Genomic DNA, 11,899 nt, shown 5'->3' with positions numbered 1-11,899 from the left:
CCCCATCCAATGGGAGATTTGAACAGAATCAATTGCTAGTCTCTATCAGAAAGCTGTTCTGATCAGATTGATGGCACACGCGTGGTTGAGCAGCAGATTCAGCTGGGCCCATCATGATTACTCATACCAATTCAGAAGTTTTATTTGAGAAGTTCCAAAACCTCATTGGTTTGTTAAGCATATCATAGGTATCAATTGCCCATTGCTGTATGGCCTGCAAGAGATGCAGCAAATGCAATAAAAACCTTATCCATCGTTTCATCTGGAAGCCCCATTTACCTGAACTGAGCTGCTTCCAATGAATATTTCACAACGTGTTTCACCACAAGTGCACTTGCAACTTATGAAGCAAAAACACAAATGTTTTAATTCTGACAAAATGAGCATTTTTCATGCACCAGCCTCTATTCGGCACATAGTTCTGTGGCTTAATGGCTTTCTGATTATCATGTCCCAGGATATTACTTCAACTCAAGTGATATGAAATGTCATTAAAAAGTAATGTTCCTCTGCTTTGACAATCATATTAGTAAACATTGGAGGCTCTGCAGGTTATATGTCAGGCGGGCCGACACTAATGGCTTTATTAACATATGCAGTAGCACTTTGTCAAACCTTCTTGTTAATCTAAATTTACATGTGACAATAAGAAAGGGAGGGGGAGCGAGGTGATGGTATTTAAATAGTGCTTAAGTTTGGCCACAGGCAAAAGGAGCTGGGAAATCCCCAGTAAGATCAGAGCTCCCATGCACCCATCCCAGCCCCTGCTTATGGTGAAGCAATGGGGCCGTTGGGATTCTCCCAGCAGAATGACATGAGGTGGGGCTTCATTTAGCTCAATTGCTAGGCATGGTTGTAAGGATGCTGTAATGGAGCACTCCCATCCCTAGAATACCCTGACCTGATAAGGCTGCCTTTGTAGGGACTGCTGACCACAGGGTTCCCACTGCTGTCTTAGAGTCACAGAATGGCTTGGGTTGGAAGGAACCTCAAAGACCATCCAGTTCCAACCCTGCTGTGGGTAGCATTGCCAACCACTACATTAGGCACTACATTAGGGCCCATCCAGCCTGACCTTGAGCATCCGCAGGGATAGGGGCTCTTCTTTTGATTCTGCCTCAGGGGAAGACAACAGTTGAGATGCTCCCAAGAGCAGCTCCATGTTCTCCATGTGCTAAGCAAAGCCAGTGACTCGCCGTGGCTTTATTTTGGGAGCTGGGAAGTGTAAGTACAGTGGGACCTATTCTTGTCCTAATGACTAAGCCTCCACCAGCCCAGAGTTCTTCATCTTGGCAAACAGATGGTGCGTGGAGTAAAAGAGATGCTGTTTGCTGCTATGAAAGGCCTTTTCTTTCTGGAACAGCGCCTTAAAGGTACAATGGTTTGTTTTGTGGTGCTGGGCGTTGGGTTGCCTTTCAATGAGCAACACGAGCAGGGATCACAGAGCAGGGGTCACAGAGCAGCAGCAGCCTGGGGTGATGTTCCCAAAGGGGATGGAAGGGCCGCATCTTCTGTTGGTGAAAATTGGCCAGTGTAAAAGTGTGTAAGTGGTGATTTTCTCCTTCAAAAATCTCATCAGCTGATAAATGCAAATCCCAAAGAAGCTGATGCTTACGGGGGGGGGGGGGGGGGGCTGGATGTTCGGAGCTGCTTTCTCTGGCAGTGTTGGACATGAGCAGTGTGTACCCTGTGTTTTGCAGAAAGGATATTGGAGGTGTGATGGCAGAAGGCACTGTTTCCATCAGTGTTTTCTGTGGCAAGTTTGAGAATGGAAACCTGAAACACTGCAGCTTCGCTGGTGCTGTCCCAGGTCAGGTGGCTGAGGTCAGAGATATCCCATGGGAGCATGGCTGTCCCCTGTTAGTGGAAGGAGTCCGTGTTTCAGCTGGAATAGAGTGGATTGTAACCTAGTAGCTGGAACGGTGCTCTGCTTTGGATTTGGGATGATCCTTCTGGTCCCTTCCAACTTGGGATGTTCTGTGATTCATAATGTGGGTAACACACCGGTGGTTTTATTGGTGCAGAGCAGTGCTGCGTGGAGCCAAGGACGTCTCAGCTTCTCCTGTTGCCCTGCCACTGAGGGGCTGGAGTCACAAAGAGCTGATTGGGGACAGCACCGGGACAGCAGACCAAAAGGATATCCCAAACCATATGGCATCATGCTGGGTCTGGTGAGTGTGGCATTGTGTGTCACTTGTTCTGTATATTCTTTTATCATAATCATCTTCCCTTCCTTTTCTGTCTTTGTCTCAACCCATGAGTTTACCTTTTTTTTCCCCAGTCATACACCTGACACAGGACAGGGCTGACAGGGCCTCTCCTTCTACCATCTCCTTTCTATTGCATCGATTACGTGGTAAGTTCTGAGTTGCTCACAGAGGTTGTGGTGCCTTGTCCATGCAGACAGCCAAGGTCAGGGGATGAGCTCTGAGCAGTGATGGAGCTGTGGGTGTCCCTGCTCATTGCAGAGGGGGTGGGACCAGATGGCCTTTAGGGATCCTTTCCAACTCCAACAATTCTATGATTCCAAACTTTCTGGGTGAAGCAGAAGGGATAGCTAACGCGCTCCAGTCTTCGCCTGGCTGGTGCCATGGAGAAATGCATGATTAATTTGTTTAAAACTTTACCAAGGAGATGTGTGCTCTTCCTATGCTGTGAAACCAGAGCCAGAGCCTTGGTCTGTAATTCTTTTAAGGAGAAATGACGTAGTTGGTCTTGATTAAAGCATTCGTTTAACGTTGATTAAACCATGGTTAAATTATTCATATGTCTGGCTATTCATAGGCTACATAAGGAATTTATTGGGATGAGATGGGTTGCTGCACTCAGTATGAAAACTTGCTGCTGCACTCACTAGTAACTAGCATGGCAAAAATAAACAAAGATGGCAGGAGAGGGATTTTCTGCATTAACACTGTAATATAAATGGAGCAGTCTTTAAGGCTGAAATAGCATTAGTATCTTGGTGATCTTTTCCCTATAGCATTTAAAAACTTGAGATCTATAAAATGGACCTCACACTGAGGAGGGCCTGTTTGTACCAATCATCAGAGGGGCTTTATGTTGCTGACATCTCCAAGAAGAGATCACAGGTGTTGGGAATAACTGCACCTGGTGTTGCCCCACTTCAGTCCCAGGCTTATGGATGAGAGCCCCACAGAGGAGCATGGGTGGGAGGAATGCAAACCTCTGCTCCAACCCAGATGCCTTGCCAAGATGGAGGCCTTCCCAAGGTCAGCTTTTTGGCCATTCTTGCTGTTCCCAAGAGCATTTCCCTTTAGCTGTGTTTTCTTGCTTGCATCCCAGTGGGATAAAACTTCAGACCACAGATCTTGAGTGCAAGCCCACAATGATGGTCCCTTGGGCCTCTGTGGGGTGACACAGCCCCACATGTCCCCAGGTGGGAGGATCTCAGCTCAGTGTGATGGGAAGGGTGCCTGAGGGGGCATTTGGTCCTCATTAGCAGAAGCTCAGTAGCTGTTTTGTCATTTTTCTTGTTTGTCATAAAAAATAAATACGGTTTAATGGATGATCTTACAGAGCAGGTTTTGGCAACAAAATAGTCCATGTCCTATTATAAACTTGATGTGTATAATTTAAAGCGAGATGGAATATAAAACCATTTCCAGCTCAGATGAGAGAGAGGGAGACACAGATTTAGGCCCTGATTGTGCTGAAATGAAAAACAGCACATTGTCAGATAGTGCATTAAATCATGCATTCCGTTTCATGAAGTCCAAGCTATAAACAGCCCTTTTTGGAATAATTAATCACAGTTAATTTTTTGGAGAGAGGATCACTTTCGTTTCTTTGTTTATTTTTAGGGCTGCCCTGCATGGAAGAGCCGCCTCTTTTACATAGAGTGATGTGATGGGTTGGTGAGGGCTTGGGGGTGATGGGGATGTCTCGTATCAGGGCTGCCCCTTCTCATACCCCACACCCTGTGATCAGAAGTCCTGATGCCCAATGGCAGGGAATCAGTGCAGCTCTGCTCAAGCTCCAGTACTACTGTGTGCCAAGGAGGGATGGGAACCCATTGAGCTTCCTAGACCCCTGTGGTGCATCCTTGGTTTCAGCAGAGCCAGTGTAAATCCAAAACAGCTCTGAAGAAGTCATTTGAATCACTCCAGACTCAAATAGTCTGGAGGAGATAGGAAGCTATTCACAGCTTGTGTGTAGCTGTTGACATCACATATAACAAGCTCGCTGAACGCAGCAGCATTGTGCTGTAGGCAGGGCACTCAGCTCTGCTGTTGTTAAGGTTCCTGATGTTTCTCGTTATCACAGCTTCATTACAGTTGCTTTAGAACTGCAGATCATTCAGGTTGGAGCATGTCACCTTGTGCTATCCATGATGGGATGCCACTGGGTGAAGCTTTGTCTCTTCTTGGGTATGTTATAAAGCTGGGACACTGCAGAAATCCCAGAGGGGCTAAAAGTAGTGATGGATGAAGCTGCCAACTCCTGCACTCAGGAGGATATCAAGCCAGCATTCCTCTGCCTTTGCATCCTTTGCTTGTGCCATGCTGTGTTCCAGTGCCTGACCACTCTACAATCTAAAGTTTGAGTGGGTTTCTTCAACCATTCAAACCTTGTGATAAAGAACCCACCATATCCCATAGGAAACCTCCCCTTCCACTGCAGCAAGAGGCTGTACATCAATGTGCACGTTCTAGGAGGCAAACCAGCCTTTCTGTGAGCTGGGAGGTGATGTGTTTTACTGGAAAACCCAACCGGTTTGCTTTGGCTGTGCTGCCACACATCCACAGGGCAGCTGTTCCCTGGTTGGGTGCTCTGTGCTGGAGGTGTCGTGGCAGTGTTGGAACTGCAATGGATGAGACTCGTGCCAAAATAATTCACTTTGTTTCCCCCCCAATGAAAAATCAGAATTTCCTGTGCAAGATGAGACATGATTCCAGTGGGGTGGGGGAGGATGGAGCGCTGATGGTGTGGGGAGAGGAAATACTTTCTCTATAAAAAGGAAAAGAAGAAGAAATGCTAAAAATGACTTTTCTTCCTTTGCAAAAGAAATGCTATGACACATTTTTGTACCAGCTCTAATTTTGAGCAGTATTAGTAGCTTGGTGCCAGCCTGTTGAGTGCTGGAGCAGCTCACATTCCTGTAGGAAAGAGCTATAAATCCTGACACCAAATACTCCAATCTGTGCCTTTCTCAGTGTGTCCTGCGGATAGGGGCACCCCAGTGTGGGGTCAGCAGGGGAGACCATGGCAGTGGGGTCAGTGCACAGTGCTAGGGTCACAGATAGAGAATTATAAATCCTGGGATGAACTGTTCAGGCGTAGAAACATGTCTGGATCATTGGCTGGATGGTAAAACAGTTGTGTGAATAGACAGCTGGGCCTTGTTTGAGCTTCCCCCATATTGCATTGCAAAATCCTGCTGTCAGTGTGGCACTGTCTGTGCCCTGGCCTCCTTCTGTCATCAGAGTGTTGCGGGACAGTGGCTTTAGGGGAGGGATGACTTTGCATTCAGGATGCCTCCAAGACTGGAATTCAGTTCCAAGCTCAGCACCACTGCTTCTCTTGCCCATGTGTTTGCCTCTTTGAGCCCAGGTTGTGCTTTATCTATCAATGAGCCAAAAGAGGGTGTAAGGCAGTAGATGCCACCAGTGTGTGGATGGAGTCAGGTTCCACATGCGCTTTGTGAGTGCTTCTATCAGTCATCCCTAAACCCAAAAAGGAAAAAACACAATTTTCAGGACACAAGGAGCTGAAAAAAGTATTAATCCACCACTTGCTAGTTTGCTTGAAGCAAACGGATCAATAACACTTGATACATACCTACATAAAACCAAGCCAGACTGTGGTTTGTGGGATCTCTGAGGATAGATTTTATGTCTTTTCTCCTTGGAAATGGCATATGGCTGTTCACCGTGTCTCGTGGGTAGTAAAGGAAATAGATGGGAACTTTTCTTTCTGGCTCAATCTCACTTCTATTGAAGACACCTCAAATGCTGGTTCTCAGCACACAAGCTCTGGCCCCTTTGCAGGGTTTAAGCAGTCGCACTGTAGCTGCAATTACTGGAACAGATTTGATCCCAGAGGTGATGGTGGGTGGAGGATTTGCCACGTGCCATGCAGAAAGAACAGCTGCTGCTTCATTGCATTCCCAGGTGGAATCTATGGTGGAGGGGAGGCACTGAGGTGTCTTCTGAGTTTTCCCAGGCCTTTTATAAAGCATTTCTATTTCTTGAAGCATTTCATGGAGTTTTGGGCCACGGTTCAGCCCTTCTCCACCAATGTAGGACTCCAACCTTCCCAGCAAATGGAGCTGCGCTGTGTCCACCACATCCCCAGCTGAGCAGCTGTGCTGGAGCAGTACTGGTAGAGCCCTGAGGAGCTCGTGTTGTGTGCTCTGCCACCAGAATGAGTAAATAATAGACTCCTCATTTATTTATGATGCAAATAGCAACTGTGCATTCAGCTCTAGGACTTGTTGATTATTTATTTAGAACCTCCCGTCTCGGAGGCACTGGTTGTTTGTGTGCGGGAGGCATCTGTCTGGGATTATTACCCACAAACAGACATTTCACTTCTTGGGTTGTGGCTGTTGATGTTCCTCTCCTTCCAGGGAGACACAGAGCCCCTGTTTCAGAGCTGGGAGCCACTCGCAGTGCTGCTCCATCAGACCCATGTCTGTGCCACATCCCACATTGGAGCTCTGGCACACGCAGGGTTCCACCGTGTTGGTGGTGATGTGTCATGGCTGAATTGTGTCTGCTATAGGCCCTCAAAGAGCTGAAAGGAAAATGGGGAGGAGATGGACGCTGGCAGGTAGGCAGTATTTGGCCGCATAGCCTGAAGGTGGCTGCCTGGGGAGCTCCTCATTGTCCCTCATTATCTGATTACCCATCAAGCTGTGCCTTACTGCAGTACCTGTCATTAGTTACCCCATGTGGGAATCCCCTCTTTGTAAAATGATGCCACAGTCAGAGTTTTAGAGGCAAGTGCTGATTTTTTTTTCCTGAGATTGCTCTTTTGAAAAGCTCTGCGTCCTTTTGTATTCAGTTGCCTGCCTTGCTGTGTGGGTGAACGTGGGGAGGAATTATTTTCTCAGTACACCCATGGTGCTTTTTGTAAAGTCAATTTATTTAGGTCCATTATGTCTCAGAGCTGAAAGGCGGAAATTTAAGAATTACTTCATACTCTGTAGTAAAGCTGGGCAATGTATATCAGAGGACGATGAAACCCAGACTTGAATGCTCGAACTTAAGCACCTCAGTGAGTGACTAAATGCTCTGCACCATGCTCAGATCCTGTATGTCTTCTCTTACAGACCAAGGAATGGTTGCTGTTAATCCAGTAGTTTTGCTTGGCGCGTGCACCCATGGCAGCATGTCCAGGGCTTTCCAGGTCTTCAGCCATTCTTATGGGTCTTCTCTGGATATTCTTCCAGTGTCTCAGCCTGCATCTCAAGGTATGGAGCTGCCAAGGTCATTGTAGATGGGATCCAATTGAAATTTTGGGGTGTTTGTGCAGCCAGCCATCCCAGCTGGGGACTTCCATGCAAAGCCAAGGGAGGAAGGATCAATGCTTGCAAAAAAAGCATTCTGTTGGGTGTTTGGAAGGACAAAAGGGGCTCTGTGTGCGTCACCAGATGAGTATGCATCTGGAGTGACGTTGTGGGGTACTTCAAATACTGAAGACACCTATAGAGATGCATGAGCAGACTCCTCTGGCTCTTTGGAGGCTGAACCTTCCAGCCTGAGCCTCCCATAAGGCTGCTGGTGGCACAGAAGTTACCAGCACTTTGCTGTTCAGGATTGAATTGGTCTGGATAATGTGGACTTGAAAGAATTCTGTACCTAACCCAAGCACAGAGATGCTAAGTGCACGAATCTTCAACCAAGACCTTATGGGTAGACCTTCTGCCAAAAGGTAGCAGAAAATTTGATGTAAAAACAGAAATACGCTTTGGTTGCCTTGGAACATTATATCCTCCTGAGCTCGCTTGCGTATCGCTTTACAAAGATCAGCTGTCCACCAAACTACCGATACCTTCCAAACTTGGCTGCATTTCAGTGTTTGTGGGAAGCAGTATAAAAAGAAGAGGAGAATGATTGAGTGCCTCTGTTTCCAATTGCCCATGGAGCAAAGTGCGTAAATCTAAGCCCAAAGATGGAGCTACACCTTCTGCGTATGGGTGGTTGGGGGTGTGTTTCTGGCTGGGGATGGGTGTAGTGGTGGTGGAGAGAAAGGAATTGGAGCAGTAAGAAGGGTGCAGAGGGCTGGTCCAGCAGCCAACCCAACAGGAGCAGCTGCTACACCACAGTCACTTGGTGGCTCCCCACCTGCAGCTCCTCAAACCTCCCCTTTCATCCCTTTATTCCATTGAGCTAATAAAAACCCTTCCTTCCTTCTCTCAGCAGATACTGGAGTGCTGCCCACGGGCTGGGAGGGGAAAGCTGCTGCTTGGCTTTTGCTCCCTGACCACCAGCCAGCTCCTATCTCGGGATGGATCCAGCAGCAGCGCGGAAGCTCGCATCCAAAAGCCCCATTGCTCTGCCAGGGCCACACAGGTAGCAGCGAGTCTGATGTGAAGTCAAGTGCAACATCTGGGAGTCTTTTCTCCCCATGTTTTTCTCTTTTATTTTGGAGCAGCAGCTCTCAGAGGTACATGCAGGCCTTGCCAAAGTGCTCCTCGCCTACATGAACACCCCTACATCTGCAAAAACGCTGCCCAAATCTATCTAGGAAACCTGGAGCAGAGCTCTATTCTGGAGCAGCATGCTTGCATGGGGGGGGGGGTTGTGGCACAGAGAGTGCCCAATTTTGTTGTCTTTTGGGGTATTCAGGAAGAAAAGTGCGGGATCCATTTTGTGAATTCAGAGGGTGAGGGTTTGATGCTATGGGCTCACACAAAGGTTGGAGTCAGCTCAGGTTGTGTTCTGCTCCAGATCTGATGGGTTTAGGAGGGGCTACCAATCATCCCAAGTGCACTTCATGAAGGATGTTGGTAACCAGTTTGTCCCTTTTTCATTTTCTGAGACATTTGTTATTGGCCCTGGGAATGGTGTGCTGCCATGGGACCCTACCAGTAACCACCAGAGCAGCACAAACAGAGAATTCCGTGTTGACCCCAGCAATCTGTTGTCCTGAGTGCTGTCCAGATAAGAGAACATCCAAAGTAAAAAGAAATGATTTCTGAAATTAATTATAAACAGAGAAGGAGGTAAGTGCCAATGGTGCAGGTGGAGTCTCCATCCCCTAGGAGAAAGACAAAAAAGGGACAAAAAAAGCCTACAGGAAAAGATTATTTGAACAGTGATATAAATGCAAATGCTGACATCTCAGTGAGAGGTGCTCTGGGCTTTTCCCATTGAGCTCTACTGCTAAAGGGAAAGTGATGACTTTCCCACTCTAAAGAGGAGGCGCTCAGCCTGCAGATGTTACTGCTCAGGATGTTTTCGACTGAGTATTCCTTTGTTGTTGTTGTTGTTAAGAAAAACAAACGACTAATTCAACATAATGAAACTTGAAGCAGGAGAAGAGCAGCCCAGACAAATTGCTCAACTGAGTGTTTTGGTTCGGTTTTATTTTCTGAAAGGATGTTCCAAGATTGGCCAAGACTCTGTTTGGAAATAGAAGCATCCCATTTTCCAGCCCATAATACTCCTCGTTTGGAATTGTGAGCTGAGTATCGTATGAATGGGGCTTCTTTGCTGAAGGTTTGAGAGAATTGAAACCAAATGTTTAAAGGCTATCCATCCAAAATGCTTGGCTCATCTGAACTCCGTCGACTGTTGGTTTTTGTTTTTACTCTATAAACAATATTGAGATTCTCGCTATTTATCCCCATATGCCTTAAGAATTGTTTGAAATTCTTTAGACATTCTTTCAGGAACTCAAAACCTGTTTCCCATGTATGTTTGTGCTGGGAGCTGGAGTCTAAAGGGCAGCTCAGCTCCTCTGAAAGCAGGAGCATGTGGCAGATTTCCCTTTAGCTGTGCAGTTCAGAATGAAGCAGGATGAGCCCTCTAGGAACATTTCCAATGGCCTTAAGTTGTGCCAGGGGGGGTGCAGGCTGGATGGTAGGACACGTATTCTGTGAAGGTGTGATGATGAATTGGCACAGCTGCCCAGAGAGGTGGAGGGGTCACTGTACCTGGAGGTATTCAAGAATCATGGAGATGTGGCACTGGGGGATGTGGTCAGTGGGCACGGTTGGGGTGGGCTGGGGTTGGGTTTGGGGATCTGCGAGGTCTTTTCCAATCTTAATGATTCTGTGATTCTGTGTTTCTGTGAACAAGCAGCCCCGCCAGCAGACCACATGTGTGGCCTTTATTTAACCTTGAATCTTCTGTGTGTAAAGTGGAGGAGGTGGGCTTCAGGCCAATGCTGGTTTTGAGTTCCTAAGGTGGGGAGCCTGACCCCATCGTGGTGGCAGCTGGTGTATCTGAAAGTGGGGGTCACAGGTCTGGGACAGCATTGAGAGGCAGATACTGCCTGGCCTGGGTGCCATCAGCCATCAGTGCCCTGCAGCATTCACTGTAGGCTCCAACAGCATCAGAAGCCTGTGGCTGCTTTCACGATCTCTGTGCACTTAACAAAAGGAGGTGAAATCCAGCATGGTGAAAGCACAAAGGCTGTGAACTCAGAGCCAGGGTCCCAGGACCCCTGAGAGCTGGGCATTAGCTCAGTGGCTGTTCTGCTGGGTCGATGCGATGCATTCAGCCCTATATGTGCTGTTCAAATTGTCCTTCTCAGGAGAATTGCTTTGCTTTGTTGCCGTCTCTTCTGTGCCCAACAGCAGGGGGTTTCTGCAGCAAGCCATATAGAAAATGTATTGATTCTGTTCCATAAGCCCTGTACATGGGAGGTAAGTGCTCCCCAGCCAATACCTTTCAGTCTTTTCCTTTAGATGTTGCTCACATGCCCTAAATCACCGCTGTTGATGAAAGAACAAAAGAATGGAACTGGGGGAACTGTGGCCAAATGGGTTTAATCCTGCTCAAGGTGTCACCGCTGCCCAGTGCTGATGGAGCAGAGCATGGAGGCAGGTGATGGGACGTCAGTGATAAAGGGCCCTCCATTGCCAGGGCTGTCCTGGTGGCAGGTTTTAAACAGCGAGGAAGTTTGGCAAAGTAGCTGAGATCTGCTTCTAAGGTTCCTGCATGAACAGCTTCAGGTAATGCTCAGACCAACAGCTTTGACCTCCGGAAATTACAGTTGTCTTAGGAACCATGAGATGATTATTACCATAATTACTGTTTAACAATACTGAGTCTTTTCTGAGAGGCCGGCTTGGCTCCCACCCCTCTGCTGTGTCCACTGAGCACTGCTCATCAGTGCTGTTGAAGCTTTTGGGGCACTGTGCGACGCTGGCTTTGCAGTAGCATCACACCTGGATGGATGCCACATCCCAAGGCATTCCCATTGTGTGACCCTGAGCTCTGGCACTGCATCAGCTCTGATTTATGGACAACTTTCCCCACAGAGTGCAGAGCTGCCGCCCCTGTGCAGACTGTGGACAAGCATTAAGATGAAGGAGGTCTGATTTTTCTTTTTCCCCAGGAACATTGCTGGCCAATGTCTCGGTAATAAATGCTATGGATTGAGGAATGCAGTCTTGTTATTGCCTGGCTGAGGGGAATTCATTCTATATGTTGGCTTTCCCAGAGTTTTCCACCCAGCCGTCGCTGACTCCTCACCACGCACAGATATTTCTGTATTTCAGCAAAATTCCTCACTTCTAATCTGGATAGTCCTCTGGGTGGAGCGCAAAACCCACATTGTTAACTCCGGATAGCAGTAATTAAAAGAAAATAAAATCAAAGGTGCTCAGCGAAGCAATGGAACATTTTTTTCCCGTGGAAGCCAAAAGATTATATTAAACTTCGGTGGTTTAATAAAATATTATGAAGTTTGGGAGCATATT

The 11,899-nt window shown here is 47.4% G+C and overlaps 1 protein-coding gene across 4 annotated transcripts in view; it reads left to right on the top strand.

The window, feature by feature from the left end:
- LOC116654209 (uncharacterized) overlaps window positions 1-11,899 on the top strand; it is a 110,845-nt gene that overhangs the window by 83,583 nt on the left and 15,363 nt on the right. For 2 of the 4 annotated variants that reach the window (XR_014936631.1, XR_014936632.1), the window contains 3 exons: window positions 2,025-2,171; window positions 7,298-7,438; window positions 8,388-11,810. Coding sequence is in view for 2 of the 4 variants with exons in the window: in XM_085522472.1 (XP_085378598.1) it covers window positions 7,349-7,438; window positions 8,391-8,540 (240 nt within the window). In the remaining 2 variants the exon portion in view is untranslated. Of the gene's footprint in view, window positions 1-2,024; window positions 2,172-2,281; window positions 3,052-7,297; window positions 7,439-8,387; window positions 11,811-11,899 lie in introns of those variants that run through there. The other 2 variants (XM_085522472.1, XM_085522471.1) reach the window with 2 other exon arrangements.

The sequence above is a fragment of the Coturnix japonica genome, chromosome 23 (assembly GCF_054131305.1).
Source record: "Coturnix japonica strain WE chromosome 23, WE-NBRP24, whole genome shotgun sequence".
Classification (NCBI taxonomy): Eukaryota; Metazoa; Chordata; class Aves; order Galliformes; family Phasianidae; genus Coturnix; species Coturnix japonica.
This window is presented reverse-complemented; position numbering and strand designations above follow the sequence as displayed.